The 27,654-nt window shown below is 42.1% G+C and overlaps 1 protein-coding gene across 1 annotated transcript in view; it reads left to right on the top strand.

Moving 5' to 3' along the window:
- The first annotated feature begins 2,449 nt into the window (after nucleotides 1-2,449).
- The window catches only part of brinp1 (bone morphogenetic protein/retinoic acid inducible neural-specific 1), a 73,194-nt gene continuing 47,989 nt past the window's right edge, over nucleotides 2,450-27,654 (top strand). The window contains exons 1-2 of the mRNA XM_030784688.1: nucleotides 2,450-2,667; nucleotides 25,753-25,943. Coding sequence (XP_030640548.1) covers nucleotides 2,450-2,667; nucleotides 25,753-25,943 — 409 coding nt within the window. The remainder of the gene's footprint in view (nucleotides 2,668-25,752; nucleotides 25,944-27,654) is intronic.

Below are 27,654 nucleotides of genomic sequence, written 5' to 3'. Positions count from 1 at the left end.
CTCTGTGCATTTTCAGTGAAAAATGCATACCTTTGCGAAATCATTCACGCGCATGTACACACACACACACACACACACACACACACACGGTTATTTGCTGACATTTTCCTTGTGCCGTGATATTCAAGGCTTTATGTAAAAACAATAAGTCCATATCTCACTTTCCTTTGCTCCTCCAATTAAACAATGCATTGTTGTACTCTGACAGCTAACCTCAAATTCGTTTAGACTAATTATTTCAGAGAAGGGGAGGGGTTTTGACTCTCATTAGATTAGCGTACCTCATAATTGTCATTGCCATAGTTTTCTTGTTTAGTGGTGCCAATGGCTTTCTGCAGTAGGACGCTAGCTCGCTCTGGACTCTAAGTTCCTTCACTGACACTAAAGACAGAGAAAAATTCCTCTTGATACTCTTGCCCTTACTTTGTTGTCATGGATACAGTTTTCTTGAAAGGCTATGTCATACAGCATTGAAAATATATTCTTAAACACTGTCACTATCTTCTGTATTAAGTATAACCTAAGCGTTGCTTATCATATGTGGGTTCTTGTTGGACACTGAGCATGAGGCTAGTCATTGTTGTGCTTTTAAATGCATATTTGCTGTTTATTCTCTGTGTTTGTTTTTAAAGGTGATACAGTATATATCAGGTTGCTGTGAACTTGTATGGAAAAAATAACTGTAAAATGGTAGAAGTCCTGAAGAGAGTATGAGAAAGTCTTCAAGCTGCTTGTGGTGTATTTATATTGTTTGATAAACAGTATCTCCTGTCGCGTCATACTGTGCTAATGATATTCCATTAATATCATTCACCGACCCCTCTACAAATAACCCACTGAGTTCAACCCACTGAGAACAGCACCATACCTCGGCCTCTGTAAAGAGGAAATCCTTTAGTGGGATAACAAAGGACCTGGCCCGTGGGACTTTTTTCCTCTGGTTTTGGCATATCTTTTATTGTCTCATATTGTATTTTTAAAAAAAGGAAGCGGAATATCTGTATGCAGTTGCGTTAATTGAGCAGCCTGGCGTTTGGGGTGGTTCCATTAGCCGAGGGCAGAAAGTTCTTAAGCATAATTACAGATGAAAATGACTCCCTTATCAGAGACTATAGGCACGAGTCTGACAGCTTCAGGATAAGAAAGAGACATAGTGACACGCGCTACCACGACTCACTGTGGCTAATTTTAACAAAAAGAAGAGCAGATAACTCAGTTCATGTCAGCTGCCTCACACAGTGTCGAGAAAGAAGAGACAGAGAGAGAGAGAGAGAGAGAGAGAGAGAGAGAGAGAGAGAGAGAGAGAGAGAGAGGGAGAAAGAGAGGAGTCACTGAGAGGAGAGAGGAAGGATGTAGGACAGATAGATAGATGATAGACAGACAAATAGATAGATAGATAGATAGATAGATAGATAGATAGATAGATAGATAGATAGAATGAGCTGACGTTAGAATGACATGAGGAAGGAGCCGTGTGAAGCACTTTCTTTTGGCATGGTTTACTGCCTTAGATTTTATAGCTACTTTATTTTACAGTCTTTTGTGTAAATGTGTGCAAGGAGTCAAGACGTACGTGGCTAAATTTACCTCCTGATACACAGATAAAAGACTCTATGATTTATCGCTCCTGTAAACACTCATTTAGCGTCCTGTAAAATGTCACTTAAAATACCATCCAGGCTGTATCATTTCTAGTAAAACATAGAATTTATTAATTATATGGGTTTTTGACAAGTTTCACTAACTAAGAGACATCTAAACGCCCCCTCCCCCTCTGTATTATATAAAAACATAAAGCTTTCAGTGAGCCCTGTTTCTAGGTATCGGCATGCGTTTTGATCCACTTGGAATCAGCAAGCATTGATTAACTATGCAGACGAAGCTAACTGAATCACCTCATTTGTGTGTGTGTGTGTGTGTGTGTGTGTGAGCTCATGTGTGTGCATGCCTATTTTGTTTCAATTAGGTCTCTGGGGAAATCACTCGTCCACAATCAACTTCAAGTCGTATCTCATCATAAAGACACCTCTTAACTCCGTGTGAACTTAGCACGTCAACAATTAGTCTGGACTGAGGGGAAACTCTACTTTATCCTTGCCCAGAATCGGTCCTCTCCCGTGAGAGGGGCAGTCAGATCCATTAGCATGGAGGCTTACTGTAATCTAGAGTTGGAAATTCCACCCACGTACAATGGTAGTGGGTTTTTAAGAGCACACTAACATACTAAAAAGCAATATGAAAATAACTTAAAGAATACTACTTCTAACACAGAGAAACACAGCCTCCGGTGCAGACCACACGATACAGTTAGCAAGGAGTCATCGTGCCGTTTATGATCACATCTCATTTTGTTTAACCTAATCTTTATTTCTCTCTCTTTGTCTTTTTTGTCACTCCAGGCCTCCACAGAATGGAGCAAGAATGAACAGAGAGCGGCCTAAGGAAAAGCATGAACTGGAGGGTCATTGAGGTCACTTATTTCCTGTTTATATGGGACCATATTACAGTTCAGTCTTCCCGCCAAGACCCCTCGGCCAATGAGCAGCATGTCACCAAACAATTTGATTGGCTCATCTCCGATCGTGGCCCCTTCCACCATTCACGGGGCTACCTCTCCTTCATGGAGCGATTCCGCCAAGGATTCACAACCCGATATAAAATTTATAGGTAAGTGGCATGTCGGGGTTATTTAACAAGCTGTTTTTTGAGGTTGGTAACAGGTAATAAGGTGATGGGGGTGGGGGGGGGGGTGGCTTTTAGGAGATTTGGCTCTATCTGTCGGTTCTAGAAGCTTCCACGGAGAAGAAGAACAAATGCTACCTCCCCTTTGGACCTTGTAAACTTGGGCCGAGACTTAATAGGGAAAGGCAGTGCATGATGGGAACCCTTTTGTCAGCTTCTGAAAGTAGACAGAGTTAAAGAGGCAGTGGGGGTGTGTTCATAGGACTCTCTGGCCCTTGTTGAGCGTCTCATGCTTCACTTTATTGTATGTCTGTTAAACAACGACAGCAACAGCGACAACAACAAAAATACTACACTGAAAGCGCTTTTTTTTTTTTTTAAGGCGTTTTTTGGCCGCACTTGAGAAGCACAGTCGTGAATTATGATCAGTTTTCAGTCTTCTGTTCCGCGTTCTCTGAAGAGTACGGAGTTAGCTGTGAGTCACTTCTAACTCTCTGTGTGAATCAGACATATTGTTAGCAGAGACGACGCATTCAAAACTTATTGTGTTCGGGGCAGCTGTGAATTAGAGAGGACCAGAGAACAACAAACTCAACTGAAAAGGCCCGGATCAAAGAAACTTGGGGGGGACACCTGCAGTTGGAACCAAATGACAGGGCTTGTTCTTGCCAAGGTTTTGCCTGTCAGCTTTGTACAATGTATAGGTCATTTGGACTGTATTTTACTGCAGCTAGGAATTATGGGAAGTCATTTTGCAGAGGAGGATGGTAACAGAATGGTGACAGAAAACTCTTTAACACTGCTCACAGCGATAACGTCACGACCGTCTTATTTTCTAGCTCGTGTTTTTATTTGCTGATTTGTGAATTGTAAACAAAAGAGGCTCTGATGATAATTAGATAAACAAATCCAACAAACCAAAAACGAGATGAAAGAGAACACCAAAAGCTTTCCTGCTATTATTTATTTATTTGTTTGGCTCCAACTCCCATCAGCATCTGGCTTTATGAGGCTTCATGAGATAATTCGATGACCGCACGTTAGGCGAGAAACCATGGTGCGACTTACGAAAGCGAAAGCGCTGGTTTTTTTCTCTCGCTTCACTTGCGAGGGTCAGTGGCCTAAGTTGTGTTGCAGTGGTGTTGTCTGTCTGCACTGTGGCAGGTGTCTGCTGTGTTTGTCTGCAGAGCGGCAGCCACTGGATAAAGCTGAAATGTTAATTGTGGCTTGAGGCAGTTTGGTTAATGAAGGGTGCAGTGACTCAGTTTTTAAATATGTTTTTCTGTCTTACTTTATTTTGAAAGCAAATAAACGAAGCAAATATTTATAGTTAGCATATATATATATATAAGAGAGAGAGAAAAACAGCGAGAGAGTCAGTCCTTTGTCTGGAGCCTGACATGTGCTCTGGCTTTGTCGACTGTGACTGAGTTTGCTGTTTTCCCCAATTTCAATCTGCTGCTGTGTGACACAACAGTCATCACTGCGAAAACTGGCATGCTCCCCTTCCTAACACACACCTTCTCTCTCTCTCTCTCTCTCACACACACACACATACACACTCACACGCACAGCTCTTGACACACTAGTGTCATCTGTCAGCTTTTTTTTTTTTTTTTGCATAGAGGAGTGGAGGAGAGTGAGATAGAGAAGGAAAGACAGCCATCAGCACGGAGCTCCAAACATTACTCTGACGCTTCCATGTCTCCTTTGTAAAAATCTCATCGCCTATTTGACTGACAAACCCCAGCAAACAGAGAGAGTGGCTAGACACCATCCCGTCATTCAGCCAGACGCTCTTTCAGCCTTTAAAGGTGCATTTGCCTCTTTCATTTTTGGGGGGTTCTTTTTTCTCCTGCCTTTCAGCTGAGAGTCTGTAAGGAAGAGTGAATGAGTGAGACTGATCTTTTCCCTGAATACACATTTATGATTAATTTGTCTGAGAAGTCCAAAGAGGTTTTTTCCTCCCTCTCTCTCTCTCTCTCACGCTCTCTCTCTCTCTCTCTTTTTCTTACTCTCTGATTTCTCTTTATCTCTCTCCAATTCTCTTTATTATTCCATTTCCAGCTCCTTCTTTTCTGTTCTCTATCTTCACGCTTTTCTCACTGACTCTCCCTCCCATCCTATCCATCTTTTCACGTTCTCCTCTGACGTCTTCTTTTTTTTTTTTTTTTTTAATCTCCTGTTTCTATATTTCTCTCGTTCCGTCTCCACTTTGGTTTTTCTCTCTGTTCTTTCCTGGGAGTGCCACTAAAGCCCGGACCCAATGGAACTCGGTTGTCACATGTCGATGGTGCCACATTTTCGTGACAAGGCCCTTGACAAGCCTCTCACAGCTCATGGAGTCACTGGCTCGGGTTCTTCTTAGCTGAATCGGCCTCCTCCCTCTTCAAACAATTTCCCTCTCTGCAGCTGTGTGTGTGCGTGCGTGTGTGTGTGTGTGTGTTTTACGTGTTTCTGAGTGTGCAGTCAAACAGCGCGGCTACATGTCAAGGGAACTCAGCTTAAGTCTCTGTTCAATTCACAAATAAAAAGGGAGGGGGACAGAATAGAATGCATTATTTGGCAGGAACACTGTTTTTTTGGCACAATAAACACAGCAGGAGGGGGGTGCTGGAGGTGGAGCTGTGGGGGTGGTGGGGTGGGGTGGGGTGGAGGGAGTTAGGTAAGCATAGAGGATTCTCTCTCAGCGCATGTCTGTCTATCTCTCCTCTCCTGTCTCTCTCGTGCTGAAGGAGGCATCAAATTCAGCCGTCAATGCAGGGAGATCGCCTTGCTTGTGACAAGACAATTAAATCGCGCATCGATACTGTGCGCAAAGTGCTGCACTTCTCATTAAAAATTTAATCAGAAAATCTGCAATCACATCTGTCTGACATCTGCAACACTGTCAGATAAGCTGGCAAGACTCATTCGTCAAGTGTTTGCAATCGGAACCAAAGTAACATTTCATTTTCCCTCTTTTTTCTTTTTTTTTTTCTTTTTTTCCAACCCAGAGCCATTTTCAGAATATGGAATTTATTTTCAATTGTTTCAGTTTACACGCATGTGTACGACTTTTTTGTTTCTTTGTTTGTTTGTTTTACATTAATTTGCAGAAATCTGTAAAGGAGGAGTGAGGGAACCGGTCACTGTCTTAAATGATGAAAAACAAGGTTTAAATCATTCAATTACATGAGGAGCTCCTGTTCCTTGTTGATGCTAAACTGTGTAAGATGATTCCCCGGAAACACAGGCGAGCTCAGACATGACCTAGCAGGGTTTTTTTTGGGTAAACACAGAGGAAGTCAGCATGTTTTCCCATTGTATTCTGACAAAATGTGACTTTTCATCTGCGTCTAACTGTTCATACATCTAGAAGTCTGGGCCCATCTGAGAACACAAGGAAAGGAGTTTCACACTGACTGAGCTTTAGAGATAAATACCTCACAATCTCTATCAAAGCATAGAATGAAGCCTTGCCAACATTAGAACGTACACCAACATACATGATGTTTGTATGCAATTTCAGTCAGAAGAGAGAGAGAGAGAGAGAGAGAGAGAGAGAGAGAGAAAGACAGGCGGAAAGAAACAGGGAGAGAGAGACAGACAGAGAGAAAGAGACAGACAGACAGAAAGAAAGAGGGAGAGAGAGAGAGAGAAAGACAGAGAGAGAGAGCAAGGGACAGAGACAGAGAGAGTGAGAGAGAGAGAAATATAGAGGGAGAGAGAGAGAGAGAGAGAGAGAGGGAAAACAAGAGATTAAACGGGAACCAAACACTGGACAATGCCGGCTCTGATCAGCAACACACGCAAACTCCTCCCTCCCTCTCTTTCTTCCCTTCCACCGGCCTTGTCTTTAATAAGCCGTGCACGTTGCCTCCTTCCTTCTTCAGGCTCCAGAAGCAGTGAGATGTGAGAGTGGACCACTATCAGTGGGTTCTGGCTTTAAGAAGGTCACAGACGCCTTAAGGAACATGCAGCGCGAGCCGTGATAATTACTTTGCCTAATGGTGAAGCTTGGCGATGAATAATTAAACGGCTTTTCGCTTAAGTAATATATTATGACGTGACAGTGTTTTCCGCGCGCATTGACCCAACACGATTCTTGTGCAGTAGTCCAACTGATAATGTGATTAGGGGGGATTGTAAGTGAATGATAGCAGAGTTAGGAAGAATTGGCGATGAGAATATTTTAAGTTGCGTCTTGGGGTGCGGGAGGAGGGGTAGAAAGATCCTGCCCTTAGCTTCTATCGCCGGCCCTCTAGCCATATGTAAGCATAGCGGAACGCTAAAAAGAAAAGTTAAAAATACATGCCTTTGAATGTGTGGGCTTAATTGAGGACCAGTATCTGCTCTCACAGTCTTGCCTGTTTTATTTTATGCTTTGGTATTAAACCCAGAAATGCAAATGTTGTTTATAATCCTTTAACCCTTAACCATTGCGGTTCAGTTCCAGGAAACAAGCGCATCCAAACTGTGCACTGTAGGAGACGGATTTGCGTGAAACTTTTGGACAGAAAAGCATTTTGGCAAACAATCCCGAGAAAACCAATAAAATTTGGTCAGAACGGAAAGCTGGAAATGCACACACTGATTACTTAGAAAACATTTGCATATGCTAATCCCTTACTCAGTCTGTCCCACAGTGTAGTGAACAGAAAAAAATAAATAAATAAAATTGAAGTTTTCAGAGGTATACAGCCCATCCAAAATAAGGTCTTGGTACAGTACACGACACAGTGCATAAAGGCCCGGTGCACTGCAGCTACAGTAAATACTGTGTAACAAACAGATCAATAGGCCCTTGTGTTTGATGCGCAGGTTTCCCACCCAGCAGAACTGTTTACCCATAATAATACATAAGCTTATGACTGGCAACCTCCCCTGTGAACAAAACCACTCAAATGTTTACCTCCCTCTGAGGCTCTTTGTGTGACTGCCCTCGACATGCAACGTGACTGAAAGAACGGCGAGTGCGTGCGGTTTTATTGAGTCTGTCCGTGTGTCATCCGTCGCGTTGAGAATTACTCCTTATACAGAAGGCCTAGCGTGGAATAAAGAGTAACGCGGTGGAAGTCGGGGTGGGGTTTGGGGGTGGAGACTTTTTTTTTTTTTTTTTTTGCGACAAAATCGCGCCCCTTGTTGCGGTCGCTAAATGATGAGGTCGCCTTGGCACTGCGTTTTAGATCATTACGAAGCGTTCGCAGTGGTCATTGTTCTGGACCTTTCCATCTGTGCTGCTCTTGAGTGAAGATGAGGAAATCCAATATAAATGCAAATCTCTGTGTTAACGCACTTTTAAAGGCTTTGAGTTTGCATTGTGCTGTAATCACAGGCGGCGATGGCTGAGGGTTTATTTTTTTATTATTATTATTAATATTTTTCAAAGGGGAAATATTCATGAAAATGGGAATCTGCTTACTGATAAGGGCTTTGCTTATGAGGCTGAAAAAACAAGGCATGTTGTGCTTCTCTTTATACTAGCACTCGTTCAGATCCATTTCCTTGCAAGTGTTGTTACAAGGCCTTTCAAAATATAGTCCAGCTGACCAAACATGGAAAGTTGTGAAGTAAACAGCAGAAAGCACAAAACACAGTTAAAACAAAGAAGAAACAAATTTATTTTATGAATTAAATATGTACAACTGTTTTATTGATTATACTTTTCCCTAACAATTCGACAAGTTCTGAATTTGACTTTCAGCACCCTGCAATTCAACATATTAAACTGTATCCTCAGTAGACTGTGGAGAGGTTGTTCAGAACATTCAGGTGTATGGAAGCATATACTAGGCCTATGTTGTGCTCAGTATACTATACTGAACGTGGTCTATCAGTGGAAAAAGTCAGGGACCATAACTAAGTGTTTGTATTTGCTTATGCAGCACTTTTGCTTGCCCTGTAAACTTCTGTAAAGGTCAAACAGTGTAGGACAATTTTTTTTTCCCTTTCCGCCCACGTATGACAGATGTCGTGCGGTATTTCAACGAGTGCCAGTTTCTCGTGAAGTCCTTGCACTTTAACTCGAGAACTTTGGCACTTCCTGCTCAGCACATTCTGACTCCGGGCTTCGTTATCCGATGGAATATATTTCACCGCGCTCGAGACAGCAAGCGATCTTCACTCTGGCACTCCTCACAAATCAAGCTCCCACACCGACATATTTACTCCGAGGCGCAATCAACGGACTCTTCCTCAAAAAAAAAAAAGGAGATTGCGACGAAGCCGACACAGCTGCTCCTGAGAGCTCAGAGTTTGCAGGTTTGCAAGATCCATGGTAACGTTGTTTCTCATTAAACAAGAGACAATACCATATACAACCGATAAAACTCTGGTTGACCATATTTTGTGCTCTCAATGTTGTAATTACCTTAAGTGCTCATGAAATTTGGAAGTATGCAGATAATTCAAGGACAAAATGATAGGCAATCATAAAGTAAAATACAATGAAAAAACAACGATAAGGATGGATGATGAATCAACACGACATGCTATGCCGTATTCATACCTTATCTCCCAGTTGTGTCTAAAAATACATTATTTTGCATATTACACACTGTTTTGGTCCTGTCCTCTATTCAACTTCTGAACTCAGTTCTGTCTTTACAATTGCATAACTTCAGCTTGATGCAATTACAGGGTGTTCTCTATTTTTCATTTGTTTGAAAACATTTAGCTGAACTCTCCCAAAACCTAATGAAGAAGGTTTAAAAAAAATGCTTTGTGCCAGAACAGGTTTGTCATATTGGCCTGATTCTTCTTAATTTAAGTTCATTACATGTTCCTGATACAGTTTTGAGGGAAATACAAAACAGTTGATGTATTGCAAGCATTTTTTTTCTTTCTCTCTCTGATGATTGGGAGCTACCTTTAAAGCTCAGCATGCGGAGACCCACTGGGATTGGGTCATTTGCCAGATTTATTAGGAGTAGACCGTGCACTCATTGCAAATGCCTGTTCATTACAGCCATTGCCATTTCTCAGAGTATAGATTTTTTTTTTTACTTTTCTTTTCTTTTTTTTTTCACTCTGAACAGAGAATGATACCTATCTCTGTCATCTCAGTCTGGGCGAAGAAGAAGAAGAAGAAGAAGAAGAAGAAGAAGAAGAAGAAGAAGAAGAAGAAGCGTTACTGAGCTTCAATATATTCCGCAAGTCTGCAGCCTACCTCGTCAGAAACTGTTAAAATATATGAAACATGTAAGGTAAAGGAGTTAAAGAACAGTAAGACAGTGGTAGGTTATAGGTGTCTGTCCTCCTGTGCCATATCCCAAACTCTTTTTCCAAATTCTTACAGTTTTAAATTGCCCTGGTGTGGCCACTGCATCAATTTTAGGGTCAAGGAATGAGAAAAGAAGAAGAAGAAGAAGAAGAAGAAGAAGAAGAAGAAGAAGAAGAAGAAAGAGCTTGAATGAGAGTTGCATATATAGTATCTAGCTCCAACGTCCTTTAAAGAGAATTTCAAATGAAAAAAAAAAAAAAAAGTGCTAGTTTGATGTTAAACAAATATTCAGATGACCCAGTTAAAAAATGTTTTCCCCCCATTTATGCTGAGGTTATCTTATGTATCTTATAGTGATTCCCAGTTCATCGTTCCTGCGGGTCACTCCAGGTTCCTGATTTCCTTTAATCTACTTCAGTCTGCATTATTAATTCACTCTGTGTCATTGCAGTGGTAGCCACAGACTGCAACAGGATTTAACAAACCAGAAAACTAGCTATCATCTCGTCTGATCCACAGTAAAGCTATAATACACAAAAGAACCTCTAAAACCGTTATTTCATATGCTATTGTATTGTAGTGATGTTATTTTTATGATGCTATGATGCAGCAGGAGGTTGTTGAGGAACTAGACCACATACTGTTGACACGGAGTCGGTAATAAACTGAAGACTATGCCGATTTAAGCTCTTTGCACGCTCCTGATTTACTGTCTGTTTTTCAGGAGACGTTAGACTGGGTCGGCATTAGTGAAAGCAATGATGGTCTGACACACACTCTTGTCACATTTGCAAAGTGTTCTGTCGGCAGTTTATGGAAATTGGAGAGACTCAATGATTTCCCCTCACTGTGTTGCCTTAATTAGTCAGATGCTAATCAATTTTTGATTAAAAATATATCACGGGCAAATATTTCTCGCAGATGATACACGCACTCCTTGGTCTTTGCACTTTCTCAAGGTCACATTCAACTCTTAACAGACACATTTCAAAAGTTTTTCCCTTTTTTAAAACATCTGATTCAAATACCCTGTTTTAGTCTTTGGTGTTATATCACTCATTTCTGTCATGAATGCGACACGTGCCTTTGTCTGTGTGTCTTTTTTGGATGGTCTATTCTAGAACCAACTGAAAAAGGCAAGGTATTGATCCACGGCGAGTGGAGAAACAATGCCCTCGCACGAGAGTGAGCGGTAAGCTATCATATGTTCACAAGGAATGTCTGTGGAGAAGACTGGAGTTCGAGGGAGTTTGGGGGGTGGGGATGTCATTGAATCTTTGTTTTAAGCCAGAGACAAATCTTTAGTCCTACTCCAGTGGCTGTGAATGAGTTGGGTAGATCCTGCAGTAATTAGACAGAGGAAGGCAGATCGTTTAGATTCAGGCTGCAGATAGCTTGGCGAGGCGAGGGGAATGTGTAATACGCATGGGGAAAACAGGGAGAGAGAGAGAGAGAGAGAGAGAGAGAGAGAGAGAGAGAGAGAGAGAGATCAGCGGGTACACGTCAGACGAAAGCTGCCACGGAAGATGGACTGACTAAAAGGTCAGTATCAAGGTGAGAAATAATCAAAGGGGCTTTCTTGCTGCTCCACCACACCATGGCTGCAAATACCACTCTAATCAGTGTACCAAACACACGCACGCACACACACACACACACACATACAGAGTGAGTTACAGAGAGAGGGAGGGAGGGAGAGACTTTGGTTACTTTGCCAAGTCGTGAATTTAATCTCCACAGTGTGAACTATTTATGCGTCTAGGTTAAGGTTTACGGTGAAGAAACCGTATCATAACTAATGTTTGTGGCCGGTTTACGACTTCAGCCTCACTAGCCTTGCTCTGAGCGTGGAAATAAACGCACTGAGAGAGAGAGAGAGAGAGAGAGAGAGCAAGAGAGAGCAAGAGAGAGAGAGAGAGAGAGAGAGAGTTGACGGCAGGTTGGATAGGAACTTGTAAATCAACAAAAGGCAAAGCAGTGAGGGGAATTATGTCACACCGCGCTTTCGAACCAATGATAATCACCCACCACGAAGGGATTAGTTAATTACCGGCAGGAAGAGCTGGTAATTAGAAGAGAAATGGAGCTGGAAGATGTGTCGGGGTTAAGCACTGACTAAATCACTGCGCGGTGTGGCGCTCCAGTCCCCGGAGAGTGTGCCCGAAATCGCTCGGGAACGCAACGGACTCGGATATGGGCGCCATGGAGACGGATACTGTCTGATGGTTGTTTAGCGCAAGATATTGGTGCGCTTATGAATCCAAAGGTACACTGGAGAGTATTTAAGACTCTATCTAAAGAAACACTGTTAACTAGGCCGTTAGTTACTCCAACCAACAAGGCAAAGATTAAGTTTGTATATTTATAGCTTCAAATAAGCAAACTAACTAACTAACTAACTGACTGACTAACTAACTAACTAGCAAAACAAAACAAATGTCATTTGTGTCTTGAAAATGCTACCTTGTTCGGTTTGCACCATCTTGCTCATCTACACAGAGGTGCTAATGAACTAATTACCAGGTCATGAATATGTACTCACAAACTGCATTTAAATGGAAATTAATTCTCATGATTCAAACAATGAAAACTGCTTTCATAACTGCAAACTGCTCAGCTAGGATTTTTTTTTAAGGTAGTAAAACCTTTATGATGAAAAAAGACAAACAAACAAACAAACAAACCCAAAAACAGGTGCTTAATAGGCCTAAATGAGTAAAAATCACTTACTTTTATGTAAGAAAAGCTCTGGAATTATTCTGCTTTTAGCACATTTGTTGACCACCTGTGTAATATTTCTACCTCTGTAGTTATTGTTACTTATAATTCCTACATTTATATCAATAAACCATGGAGAGGTTAAAAGCTGAGAGAGAGTGCAGTGAAGTAATTAGCCCCATAAAGCAGCTCTGTTAAAGCTGTCGACAGTTACCCAGCACTCTGCGAATATCTACAACCCCCCCTTTTTTTTTTCTCTCCTAAATGTAACTTGCCACTTGCTAATGACAGTCCGCGCAAAAGAAGCCCACTCGAGAGTGATTTAGTGTAATAAAACCCTAAACGGACAGGGCCGCTTGTTTCCGAGCTGCCCGCCCACATTTTCTCTTCCCTCTCTCTCTCTCTCTCTCTCTCTCTCTCTTTTTTTTTATTATTAAAGCGGTGGCAAATTAGTTTACGCGGCCGTCTCATCGCGCCCACGCTGAACACAGAGGCACTTGTCAGTAGATGTGCTGTAGCCGCCACAGTAGTGGGCAAACACTCCACACATCCGATCTAATCTGGCCCTTGTTTTAATCCCACAGCCCATGGCCAACTGGAGCTTACTTATCGTAATTGCTTACAGTCATAGACACATCATTAAAAAGACCACCGCCCCGGTTATCTTATCTTTCCACATCAGACACGGTTAATTAGGGGTTATCTTGAGGTTGGCATTCTGTTTATGGGAGTTGTAATATATTGTGGTATGTTTAAGACCTGGAATGTGTTTGGTAACCTGGCGTCTTAATGAAAGTTTATTGCTTTTTCAGACTACGGTGGTTTATCAGGAGTGGTTTTCTTAGGTTGCAGTAATGGAAGAGCCAGTTTCAATAATTGGTTTAACTGGCCCTTTGTAAGTGAAGATGGGAGGGAAGGCCCATGTACTGTGAAAACGCCAACTGACTCACTGCAAAACATTTTCATTAGGATGCTATAGACATTCAGCTCTGCGAGGAAGTTTCACATTTCAACATTACTGACGCCAGTGGCACCACTGGAAATGCAAATGCCAATTGAAGACATTTCAAAACAAACAAACAAACATTTTGGGGTATTAGACAACCATAGTGTTGGGTTAAATTTCTACCACAGAGTTGAGTTGTTGTGTTTCTAACCCAGAAGTTTTGGGGTTAAAGTTTAAAGTTGAGGGCTTTTAAGTTGAGGGCCTTCCCTCGCTAGAAGAAAATACATAGCAACTGTGCATTAGCTAGTAAAGGGTTTAGCTCTGTTCTTTCATGTAGATATCAACAATAGTTCTGCTTATTTTCTTGTAGAAGCACAAACAAAGGAAAGATCAGCTAGCTGCCTTGAAATGTGGGCTGAGTCAAGGCCTGTAACGGCTTTTCCTCAATGCCATTTTTCGTATGTGAACAGAGAACCCAGAACTGCTGCAAACATCTCCGTGAGCTGACACTGTGGGCCTGACAGACCAGTTTGGTGATTAGGGAAACCCAGTATTTATTTTTTTTAGTGGGTACAAGTGTTTGCGTTGCTGCTCTTTTAATCATGTTTTGTGCGTTTGGGAAAATGCAGGTTAGCCCTGAACAGACCAAAGGCTGGGAGTCCTCTTACAGCAGAGGCCACATATTCAGGCCCCTGTTCCAACCAGCACCCGGCTCTGCTGTTCAGATACTCATTTTGGCTTGATACTCGACAGGGAGTTTGGATGCCTCCTCTCACAGTAAATTGACTCTACTCCTTCCAGACTCCCTACTGACCAGAGTGGTTAGACGTCATCCTCCCCAGCGGAGGGGGTGGAGGGGCGGGGGGTTGCTGGGGATTTGCCGCCCACCTCCCTAGCACTTAAGCCCTTCACTTCAGGCAGAATGGTTGGAAAGTTGGAAAGGCTCCCTGCCTTAAAGCTTCATAGGTGTTATTCATGTTCAGGGGTAACAGAGAGCCTTATCTGCACATTGTAACCCTCGTGCCCTCCCTCCTTCTCTCTTTCTCTCTCTCTCTCTCTCTCTCTGCCACAGTGGTTCTGCAGCCGTCGCCAGCAGATGGACTCAGCATGCATCACACATGCTGCCTGGTGTCACATATTGGAATGAGTTTTTTCCCCCTGTTTTTGTGCTGTTGTGACTCAGAGAAATGGGAGGCGAGAGAATTAAACAATTAAACGTTAAAACTTGTTAGGGAGAGAGAGAGAGAGAGAGAGAGAGAGAGCGAGGGAGAAACAAAAAGAAACACAGACTCAAAGAAATATGGGTGGAAGGAATTAAACAATTAAACATGTAAAATTTGTTCGAAGGAGAGAGAGAGAGAGAGAGAGAGAGAGAGAGAGAGAGAGAGAGAGATACTAAACAAAGCTCCTGAACAGTATATGACAGTAGTATTAGTCTTTGCTGTTCAGTTACTCAGTATTTGGTCTTTAGTTGTTCAGTGTTTGGTCGTTTCATTTGTTCAGCTAGTGTTCAGCTGGAGAGCTAAATCACGGTTTATGTAACCCACTTCAGAATTGAGAATACGCATGCTTATGGCATTGGCTTGGCATAAACTGTTCATGCTAACTTTGGATTGTTAGCTGGGGTGAAATGGCTATGCAGAGAAATATGAAGAGTACATACGAGAACAAGAACGCATTCACCAAAATCATTTTTATCATCTGTTTCCATCGTTGCCACCACTTTGTAATACCATTCATCGATTTGGAGAAAATGGATTTGGGTTTGAATCAGTGTTCAATGTCATTGCAAATCTGTGGATATATCTCCACAAGGTCTTGCACTATTCAGAGTTTATCATCTTTAAACAGCTCAATAAGACTTGAGATCTGGGAAGGTTGTTCAAATAAGACAGAAAAATGGAATGAGGTGTTATGAAAAGCTGTAAGCAGCAAACGTTTCTGAGAGGGGACAAAAAGAAAAAAAATGAATATGCACCCACAGTAGTTCTTCTGGTCTCCATAGCGACCAGCATTAGATGTCCTTGCTTGTCTTGCCCGAGAAATTACTCTGAATGATGTTGCTGGGAGAGAGAACCAATCAAACATATATCAGAAACATGATGGCTTTGAAACGTAAAAGATTTTTTTTTTTATTTTTTTATCCAATGATCAAGTGTTTCCCCCCCCCCCCCCCCCCCCCCCCCCCATTTCAAACATAACTTTCGTTTTCAGTCAATGACAAAATCTGCTAAAAGCACTTAAGTTACTGGATGTACAGCGAATAGAAGGCTTGTCGTAAACCACGCTTTACAATGTTCCAGGTTTATTACATATTTAAAAGTGTAGGTAAAAAGCATTGTTTTAATGGACAGACAGCATTGCTTTTCACCGATTCCTGACTAAAACGCATAGGACATTCAATGAATCCCAATGTAGTGGGACCGGTGTTACACATTGAAAGTTCTCGATGAGAGCTTTAGTGTTTTCATTTATTGTTCTCATCAAAACTCTAGTCCAGCCATGGTCCTTGATGCCATTTCATAGCATAAATCCAAATGTTAGGTCACAGATATGCTTTAACGCAGTTTTCCAACCTTCATCTCAAAATGCACTAGATGAGAAGACCTGCTGTTTTAGCTCAGACCCTGACTTTCTCAACTTTCACCCGTGGGGTGTATCAGACACTGTCCGAAGATAAGATGCCTTTTTAAAAAACTGTCAGGTAGCTCCTCGCACACAGATATGTGGAAAGAACCTAGGGAAGATGACGAAAAAAAGCCATTTCATTACTTAGCATAATCCACGGTCCATAGATATATACCTACAAATATGAATAAGTGATCAATATTGAGCAGCATGTCTTAGTGTGTCTGACTTTCATTTGGCCCAGTCACAATCAACACAGCTATTCATAAATGGCCCTGTGTGTGTTTCCAGGTCCATTACCGCACTGTACGCTAAGAGTGAATCATACGGTGTAAAGTATTATAAATAACCTTGCAAGTCCTTTCCTCTGGCTTTGTGTGTGTTCCCGCATGCTACATATGAGACACTGAGCCAACATCTAACTGTGGACAAGAGGGAGTGAAAAGGGAGAGAGAAAGAGAGAGAGAGAGAGAGAGAGAGAGAGAGAGAGAAAGGGGGGTTGGTCATTTGGTGTGGGAGACAGAGAGGACAGCAAAAAAATAAACTGTATTGATTTTCTCATGTCTTTCTTCATAGCAGAGCGAGAGAGAGAGAGAGAGAGAGAGAGAAAAAAATGAAAAAAGCCTACTGAGTGTAGATTTATTTTATAATAAGTTTGAGGGCCTCAGCAGTTCAGGACCATTCAGGAATTCGATTGTGTTTGTGGCCCTTCGTGATTTATGGCTTTGCTTTAGCCATCTCAGTGATTATGAAAACCCAGATTGTAGTGGGGGTTTTCCCCCCTCTCCTTCCCCATACGGCTTTCCTCAGACAGAAGGGTTTTTTTATGGGTGGAGGCAAAAAGGCGACGCAGGGGCCAGTGGCGAGTGGACCACAGCGGGGGAAAGTGCTTTTGTTTCCCTCTCAGGAGTGCTCCTCAGAGCATGGACGTGAACACAACGCATGTTTGTTCCGTCCATTAATTGCTTGCCGTCTGAAGAACGAGTGCGTGCTTGGCGGGAGTGCTTAATAAAAACAAAAATCAAACAAACAAACAAAAAAAAAAACAAAAACAAAAAACAAGCCATTTGCTTTAGACATCTCTTCCAGTGTCTCTCAGAAGGCCACTAAGATGTTTAGCAGTAGATTACATTGGAGAGTACAACCTTTTCTCAAAGTCTTTCTCTAAATCTTAATCATGAAAAATGCATTGAAGGTGAAAAACAACTCCACAAGAGCTGGAAATTTTCACGATTATATCCTTTTTTTTTTTTTTCCATTACCTAACCATCTAATTCTACCTCAAGGTCTAACAGCACTGACAGGGAAAAAAAAGGCTTTGTATTAGATCAAAATGGACGTAACTTTGAATCCCTCTCTTCATAAGGGCCTTTGCTTTAGCGTAGGTGGTGCTGGGAATTGTGTGGGTTGGGATTGGGGAACATGCACCTGGACTCAGTCTCTCCAGTGAGGCCTTTGGTTATTGCCGTGTTTTCTCTCGCTCTGAGTGCAGACTGTACCAACTCCATCTACCGAGGTTTTCGCAGAGACAAAGCTCAAGTCAACTATGAAGCCTCCAGAGGCCAGCCCAGTGCAAAAGCATCCACTCAAACGAATAGTATTCCAGAGAGACATGGAATGGACGGCATTTTTACCAACTTTCCCTGTAGAGGAAATGGCGCGCTCTTCTCTTTCTTCCCTCTCTCTTTTTCATCCTCGGCAGCTCTCTGTCACGGTGCCGTCGCGTGCGCTGGTCTGGAGAATCGTCCAGCGTCGGGGATTATCTTAAACACCCGCTTTGCTTTCTTTAATGTCATGTTCCGTTCGACGGAAAAGGGAACCCCCCCCCGCGAAATTGCTTCAGGTCCAGGATCGCTCACTCACACGTGTGGAGACCGACACGCGCTAGTGTTAGCGCGCTGATTAGATGCTAGTGAGAGTGGTGTTCTCATGCCGGCGTGTACCCATGATCCTCTCTGATCCTTTAAGAAAGGTCAAGTATGGCTTTCCATCACTGCTGAGCTAGCATGGAGGAGTACTACATGTTATTTTGTGTATTGTTTCTGTATTTCTCTATAAATCATGTCTGCTTTTCACCCATATCATTATTCACAAACACAGCCTAAATGACAGCTAGCGTTGTCTTTATTAGAGCAGTTGGATTCATATGTGACCTCCAAGGTTAGCGATGAAGATATTCTTTCTCAAAAGGAAAATATTCAAGAAATGTAGTGCTGTTTTTTTACCCACCACTTTCCAGGACTATTAAACTCAGTAGAGAACATTACATAGATTTATTTTTGTTGGTTTTCCCAGCTTATCAATATGCTGTGAAACAGTACCATGTGATCTTTTTCTTTCTTTTCTTTCTTTTTTTGTGCATGTTAAATGTTCTCAGTTACCTCATATGTTTATCATTCAGTTATAATCACGTTATTTGGTGTGACGTCTTCATTAGAGAAGTTGGTTTGCGGTCTCACGTAAATCGTGCATTGAAACCGTTGTCCCTTATTGACATCTCACCAGTTCCTGGTGGTGGGAATGGAACTGGATGTTACCAAAAAGCTACCGGTAAACTCATTAGACAAAACCGAAAAGAAAAAAAAAACAAAAAAAACAACAGCCCAGTCCCTGCTGAGCTGTGTCCCCGTTCAGCTGCACAGTGCCTCAGGACTTATCGCTCTTGATTATTCTAATGACTGTCTTTTTAGTTCTTCTGATGAGAAGCAAACAGACGGAGATGCCATAAATGTGGAGCCTACCGCTTTCCCAAATGAAGGCACAGGGGAATTTGCGTCAGATAGCTAGCCGGTCTTTCACTCTCCTCTTATCAAACGCAAACGCTCGAGACGCCTTTTTTTCCAAAAAAAAAAGTTTGTCTCAGAGTACAGAGTGTGAAAAAAGAGAAGAGTAGGATTTGATTTGTTTACAAATGAATAAATAAACTCTTTCTTTTCTTCCTTTCTTTCCTTTTTTTTTTCTTTCGGAGAGGGTTACGCCTTTGAATGTAAGAGGAGGCTGTTCTGTGATGTTTAGCAAATTGTGTTCATTTACAAGAGGACAAATGGTGTGTGCGTGGGGGGCGGGGGGGGGGGGGGGGGGGGTGTATCTAAAGTGATCACTGGGGAAAAATGATTATTTTTGCTTATTGTTTTGTTGCTGTTGTTGTTGTTTTTGTTGTTGTTGTTGCTTTTTTTGGCTCAGTGGTGGTGTATGGGGATTTTCTTCAGTTTTGTCAGATTTTTTCCCTTTATTGTGGAGGCAAATCCATTTGTTAGGCTAAAAAGTCCATTGCGGTGAAATCTCATATGACTTGAAGCTGTTAAGAACTGTGCCTACCACACACACACACACACAGACACGAGTTCCCGACCCGCACCAGTTCTCTTTTCAGCGGCCGTTGTGGTAGGGTAATCACTCTTAGCGTCCATGCTTGGTTTGTAGTGCCACAGCTATTTGCTATTGCTCAAGTTCCTCAGAGAGGTCATTAAACCCAGCTTTCAAGTGAGGACTCAGGCACTGAATCATATCGCCCTTCCCATCTGCCAGGAACAGGTTATCTCGGCATATGGTCCAGAATACATGTGACTTTTGCATATGGTTGTTTGGTAATCAGCAGAAGGCCACAAAAAAGAAAGACGGCCTAACACAGACCTACACTGTGGTGGGCTTTTGGAACTGTTTGCCCAAAAAAAAAAAAAAAAAGAGTAAGAAAGAAAGAAAAAAATCCATTTTTCCAATGCTCTTTCTGTCTCTTTCTCTCTTTTTATCTCTTTTGACTGGATCATTATCATGTCTGACTCTGGCCTGTTGATGTATTGTTTCATTTTGAAGGACGTTTCCCGCTCAAATCCCAGGAAATATTTCAGGGGCTCTGTAGCCTTGGAGACTCGGAATTTGAGCTAGCGCTACGCTTTATGCTCAAGGCAGGAACATAACTCTCAAATATCGAGATGTGTCAGAAAAGATATTTTCAGTTCTGTTTGAAGAGATTCTATCTTGACCATTGATGGCGGGAAGAAGAGAAGAGAGGAGGGATTGTGAGGACAGGCATCTAGACTAGACACGCTTTAGCCTCCTCCTTTTTCTGTTCGAGACAGCCACATGAATCAGGCAACATCTGAAGAATCCAAATCACAGAAAAAAGTCAAAAAGTCACATACGAGAAGAGCGACCGATTCTTCGAGATTAGAAAAATTGAGAAACATTGTTGTGAGTTTTCTCCTGTTCCCAAAATATTGCTTCCTTCGTCACATCTTGTTAACTTTCAAAGTGCCATGACTCGGCCCACACACATTCAGCGAGAATGATAAAACAGTACGTCTGCAAACACAGAACAGAGGAAAACAGCCATGCTCCAACATGGGTAAAAAAAAAACAAACAAAAAAACCTTCATGCATTTATTCTGATGTCAACCAGGCCCATTATAACAATTACTCATCAAAATACATCTAAAATACTCCGCCTTGGGTTTGCTCAAAAAAGCTTGGTCCAAAAGGACAAAGACCTCCTGCAGGTAAGAGATAATTTCATGATAAAACTACAAACATATGATTGTTTTGAGAAATAAAAACTTCCTATTTAGTGATCTATATACTAAATATCAAATATTCATATCATGTGATCCAGTTCTGTACTCACTGTCACTATAACTTGTCTTTAATCAGGTGACGTCCCCAAAAATACATATATAATATTATATGAAAGATGTCCAACCACTGCTCATTGAAATTAAGATTCCTCCTAATGTGATGTGGACACCTTTAATGAAGCTGAGCTGAGTTTAGGGTCCATTAGATGTCAAAGTTTGTGAATGTGGACATGGTCCATATGCACAAGAACAATAGGTTAAAGGTGGAAGGGAGTCTGTGTGTGTGTGTGTGTGTGTGTGTGTGTGTGTGTGTGTGTGTGTGCGTTAAAAAAAGAGAAAAGAGTCGAGTCTGACCCTAATGGCCGATTGAACAAGAGCAATGAAAGGTGTTACTGCCATGCTACGCCCAATCAGACTGGATCCCTCTGAGCGGCTTGCCGAGAATTGGAACTAAGTAATAGGTCAATTTGAAGGCCCGCGGAACCATTCTGGGCTGAATCATTCCAATGGTCAAAAGTAAGAGGGTGGAAAAGTATGAAAGAGAGAAAGAACGAAAGGAAGAAAGAAAGAAAGAAAGAAAGAAAGAAAGAAAGAAAGAAACCAGATTATTTCACTGCGGCGTTGCTTTTAACCACAATCAATATTTTCCGTCACCCTCCAATATGTTACCAAGCTTCAACTGTTTAAAAAAAAAGCAAAGAATCAGCACCATCTCTCCCTTTTTCACGACAGCAGAACAGCTGAATTCTCTTATTAATTCTCAAGTCTTTCGTACTTTCCTTTCCACATGTGCAGTTGCTATGAGACATTGATAAATAGGACTCTTTATGGTCCAGCAGCTGTTTGCGGTATCTCACGTTTCCTTGTGTGAAATTGACTAGGCTCGTGCCGCGTGTGTGCGATGCTCCTCTCGGCTGGATTCATTAATATGTCGGTGATAGTAAAGCCTCTGTGACGCTGTATGGTGGCTGATTAGACGTGAGATAGAGGTCGAGGGTAAACCAAAGCCTTCTTTTTTGTCCCGTTGCTGTGGATCTCCGGGGAAGGAGGAGAGAAAATGAGAAGATTCGGGCTAGTGCGTCGTGTTAGTGATCTCTGGAACCTGGATATGAAAATGCTCTGGTAATAAGCTGATTCTGGCATTTGCTGTTTACAGCACTCTTTTTGCTGTTGTATGCTGTTGTAACACACACACACATAGACACACACACACACACACACACACGGCAATCCTGACTTTCACTTGAAACACACTTTCTCTCAAATACACAGAGAGAGTGAAAGAAAAAAAGAAATAGAGAGGGGAGTTAGATAGATTCAGAGTTACAGAAAAGAGGTGGAGGAGACACAAGAGGTAGAGAGAAATACAGAGTGAGAGAGAAGAGGTAGAGGTAAGAGAGAGAGTGAAAGGGGTAGAATAGGTAGAAAGAGAGAGGGAGAGACACACATAGCGAGAGACACACACCGGAGAGAGGTGGCAGAGTTAACAGAGAGAGAGAGAAGAGGTGGAGAAAAGGAAGAGAGAGAGAGAGAGAGAGAGAGAGAGAGAGAGGGAGAGAGAGGAGGTAAAGAAAAGGAAGAGAGAGAGAGAGAGAGAGAGAGAGAGAAAGCTCTCTCCTCCTGAGTGGTTTCATGCGGAGTCCTAATACGTCTCATTATCTGCCCTACTTTACCTTGAGATTTGTTGATGCAAAAGCAGACACAATGCAATTTGCATATATTTGTTCCCATTCCCTTGAAGAGCAGTAATTAGAAGGTGCTTAGATCCATTTAAAAAAAGAAAAAAGAAGAAAAAAAAAAAAAAAAAGCTGAGGAGATGCTCACCTGTCATGCAGGCTCTACTAACTCCCTTAGAGGATGGAAGCAAAGAAGCCTGTAGACACAGCCAAATTCTCCTCAATGCAGCATGTGTACATGCTGACACACACACATACACACATAAACACACACACACACACACACACACACACAAGCACATGCACACACACACAAGCACATGCACACACACACACACACACATACACACATACACACACACACACACACACACACGCACACGCGTGTGTGCTTGCAGACACACACACAAACTTACCACCCTCTTGCGTTGACTCCGGACGAAACTTGTTGATAGTGATTTGCCGAACCGTCTGACTAAAAAGGGGTGTCAAAATTCAAATTGCGTCGGCACCCGCTGCATGGCAAGAGCCGGCCCCATGCAGGTAGACTTAATTGTATGCGCACGCCTACCGCTCCGAGCTGCCCACCCGTATTTTCATTACGACGCCGACCCCTGGACCTCGAATTTCAGCAATTGTTCTGAACATCTGAGCTACTAAAGAGGCTTGTGCACTTCCGCGCGATCCGAGATGAGTCTCTGAGGAAATTAAAAGGACAAGCTCCCAGCTTGGAGGGATTATTTTAGACAGTGAATACAAATCAAAGTATTATTGTCTTCAGGATGTTTGCATCTTAACCAGCTCCTTGACCGCAGACCCCTCCCCCCCCCCCCCCGCCCCCTCTTTTTTAAAATTTTTTCTTTCTTTTTCTTTCTTTTTCTTTTATTTTGAGATATTACAGAAGAACGTTTGATGATGACTTTCTCATTGTCAGAAGCAAGAAACTGCCATATACTTATACTTATTAGTTTGTTTGTTTGTTTATTCACACCAACCAGTTTGAGGCCACGGGCAAAGCACTACTGAACACTTACCCCCCCCCACCCGCCCCCATATCTTTTTCTGAAGTGAAGCTGGATTGAGTCTTTTCATTAATTAACACTTTTTTAGTAGTTTAGTTTTTGTTTGTTGATTATGCGTCCCCTGTGCTAATTAATGTGAGTAGTGACAAGATTGCCAGACTTTGTATGGGGTCTGGTTTAAGGGAGTTAATTGGAGCTAGCTATGACTCATACGATTTTGAAATTATAATTAAACATCTCACAAAACAACTGATGTCTAAACAGTCAACTGCCTAAAACTGAACCCAACGACAAGGCGTCCCGCTTAAACATGCCGAAAACCAAACTGCAAGTCGACAAACATCAACACAGGAGAAAAGCTACATGGTCCCATTCACCTATTTGCACTTTCTTAAATGCATATAGAGATGGGTATAGATATGTGCATAAAGAGAGATCTGTAGTTAACACACACACACACACACACATACACACACACACATGTGCGCGCACACACACACACGCGCGCGCGCACACACACACACACACACACACACATACACACACACACACACACACACACACACACACACACACACACACACATATACACAAGACAAACCGTACTACACTTTTTTTTGTTTGTTTGTTTGAAAGTCCTTTGGGTATTTACTGAACACAACAAATATTGTCTTTGCCCTGAAAATGACAGACCTAAAACTTCACCGACATGAGAGAACAGTTGGGAGATGATAGATCAAAGGAATCCAGCTGACTCACTGTCCTTTGGTCACAATCTTGGCAGGAGAGCTAGTTTCAGCTCAGCCTGAATTCTATCAAAAAGTCATATTTTCCTCCCATTGCTTCTCCTTTTTGTGTGTGTGTGTGTGCGTGTGTGTGTGTGTGCGTGTGTGTGCGCGCATGCTTTTTTATGGTTTCCTGTCTTCCTGGAACAGTCAAGAGAAATCCTTTTAGTTTCACTATCAAGAATAGAAGTAACCTAGATAACAACATATTTTATCCTTCTTTGGTAGCGATACTGTGAGAGAGAGAGAGAGAGAGAGAGAGAGAGAGAGAGAGAGAGAGAGAGAGAGAGAGAGAGTTGGAGAAGACTCAGAGGAGAGGAAAACAGAAAAGACAGGTGGGGTTCACAGGTGTAGGAGCTGAGACTTGCCCGCCTTTGGGCTTCGTCTTCGTTGGCCTCGATGTCTCCATTCATCTAGGAGCTCAACGAGGAGCGATTAGCTGATCTCCTGCAGGTGCGAGTCAGCTCAAGTGCTGACAGGTGCTTCAGTTCCGTGCTCTGTGGCTGCTGATACAATAACGGGAAACGGCGAGGTGCTGAAAGGACAGTTCCGGAAACAGTCAGATACTCTGTACCGTCTTCCCCAGACAGCCGGCTCTCACTTCTGCTTCGGGAAAAAAAAAAAAAAAAAATCGCATACAGTAATCGCACAAGTAGGCAATTACGTAGGATTATTTGTATCAAACCACACAGTGGAACACGTTTTGGATCTTGGCGGCAAGAAATTTTCAATTTTTGCCGCATTATCGCAAGTCGGGTTCTCTAAAAACGTGATTCAGCTGCAAATGAGATGACAATCTTGGCAATTGTTAGATTCGAGGTGGGGGGTGAGTGGGTGGGGGAATCCAAATTCTGGCCAGTGGCACAAATCGTGACTGATTCTCATCTGTCCCCACTTACTTAACACAATCACCATAGACACAGATAGCCTTTGGCCACTGGTGGCAATTGTGTTGATTAGATAACATTATAGATGTCTTCATTTTGGTTTCCCAGTGTCTCTGAGTTTTTCATTTTTTTTTTTGTCCCCCTCCTACCTCCCTCCCCCTCTTTTTTCACTCAAGGGCAAAGACAATTGATTGGCTCTATGATCTATTCAGCTTTGTCACTTCTTTTAGCTAAAGCATGCAAATCTGTCTCGTCAGCTGTGCCAGACAACTCGGGGAGTAAATTCATAACTCAAGTAGTGAATTCAGTCAATCAGAATACAAGAACAGAGAGAGGGGGGTTTTTGTTTGTTCAATTCAGTTTTTTTTTTCCTTTTGGTTGTTCATCTTGCTATTAAACATCGACATCAACCTTCACTGTCCGTGAACTATGACGACGCTTGGCTTTTTTTTTTTTCCCCTAACCATTTTTTTCTTCACAACTTGATTTTCGCCTTGTAGGATTTTGCTTTTGACAGCTATTTTAACAATTTTGACAAGGAACACAGGGGGGCTGGGGCCAGGGGAGGGGAGGGGGCGAGTGCCAGCCATCCTGGCTCTGCTCTTCACAGTTTCCTTCTCTTTGCACCCACAGGGAGTTTGCACGTTGGAAGGTGAGGAACACAGCCATAGAGAGGAGGGACTTGATCCGGAACCCCGTCCCCCTCATGCCGGAGTTCCAGCGGAGCGTGCGGATGCTCGGCAGACGCCCTTCTACTCAACAGTTCATAGACACCATCATAAAGAAATATGGCACTCACATTCTCATCTCTGCCACTTTGGGAGGTGAGTATTCCAACACACACACACACACACACACACACACACACACACACACATATATATTTCATATTTGCCCTACAGTTTGAATAGTTACACACACGATTCAACTCTGCATCTTCTCTGTGTGTGTGCAGCGTCTTGGATCAGAACATGAAATTCTTTTGGAGGTATGCATTGAAAGGGAGCTTCAAAGTGTGTACTGGTGTCAGTGAAACTGAGTGTACTTTTGGCTTTCCTTTGACCCCAGTGCTCTCTCCTGAAGTCTGCTCTAACAGTGCAGTACACACTTCGACTGGAATTGAATTGTGTGTGTGTGTGAGAGTGTGTGTGTGTGTGTGTGTGTGTTTATTTAATCCACTACATCTCCACTCTTCCCAGGAGGGCATTGTACGATTTCCTGATGCTTATGCCTCAAATATTAATAAGTGGAGAACAAGTAGAATGAACGAGCTACTCTGTTTAAGGGGATGAAATATGATCATACACTAATATTGGGAATAAGGATATTTGTGTGTGCGTGCGTGTGTGTGTGTGTGTGTGTGTGTGTGTGTGTGTGTGTATTCAAGGCAATACAGAAGGGCTCAATTTAGACAGGACCATTTACATTTTTCAAGAAACGAAAACATCAGATTCATGTTGAAGCCACTCTTTGTACAATGAAAATAAGGAGAGCTAATATATTTTAATGGACTTACATGTCTATATAACTATCTACGCTATGTGGTTAGTTATACTAAAAAAAAAAATAGTCAATTTACAGTCATTGGAGCTGCTGTTGCTAGGTTATGGTAATTAAGGTGCTCCTCTTGGCAACAAGATATGTGAAATCTGATTGGTTGTTGTGTAATTGATTCTATTACTGGGTAGATTTGACTGTCTCAGTCCTTCTGCAGAAACATTCTCTATCGTGCTCTGAGCTAGCAGCCAACGCATTCCCTCACTATGACACAGAGTTCGATGAAACAATTACATTGCAGCGAACAAAACATAGTGGTTTAATATAAGAAGTGATTTGGTCATAGCGTTGTAGCTGTGCCACAGTGATCAATAAACGCCCGTCTGCAACGCGCAGTGACCACAGAAGAATAGGAGGCTTATAATTAAATCTACCAGTCAAGTGATAACTGACACTAACTCTGATGTTGTAGAGTAATGCTATGATTATTGGTAATGAAAAAACAAAGCAAATTATCATAAAGAGCAACCAAACAGGTTGTGTATTATACAACAACATTTTATTCTTTTAAACACTCCAGATATGGAAAGTCGTTAAAGGTGGACAGAGCCAATAGATAACAGTTATAGATGAAAAGTAAAACAAAATGAGTAAATGACCAATTAGATTAGCTAGTGAGTGGAAAAAAAAAAAAAAACAAAGTAAAGGGAGGACAAAATAACAATGCAGCCAAACCCAGAGTGGCAAGAATGCAATAGTGACACCTCTAAAACAGAGACAGACAGGTACACTTTAAAAACCAAGTCAACTACCATAGTTACAGACCACATCAGTTTAAAAACCAAGTCAGTTACCATAGTTACAGACTATATTGGCTTAAAAACCGGGTCAGCTACCACAGTTACAGACCATATCGGTTTAAGAGCCAAGACAGCTACCATTGTTACAGATTATATTGCTTTAAGAACCAAGACAGCTACCACAGTTACAGACCATATTGGTTTAAAAACCAAGTCAATTACCATAGTTACAGACCAT

This window comes from Chanos chanos, chromosome 9 (assembly GCF_902362185.1).
Source record: "Chanos chanos chromosome 9, fChaCha1.1, whole genome shotgun sequence".
Taxonomy (NCBI): domain Eukaryota; kingdom Metazoa; phylum Chordata; class Actinopteri; order Gonorynchiformes; family Chanidae; genus Chanos; species Chanos chanos.
Note: the sequence above shows the minus strand (reverse complement) of the source record. Positions and strands in the feature narration are given on the sequence as shown.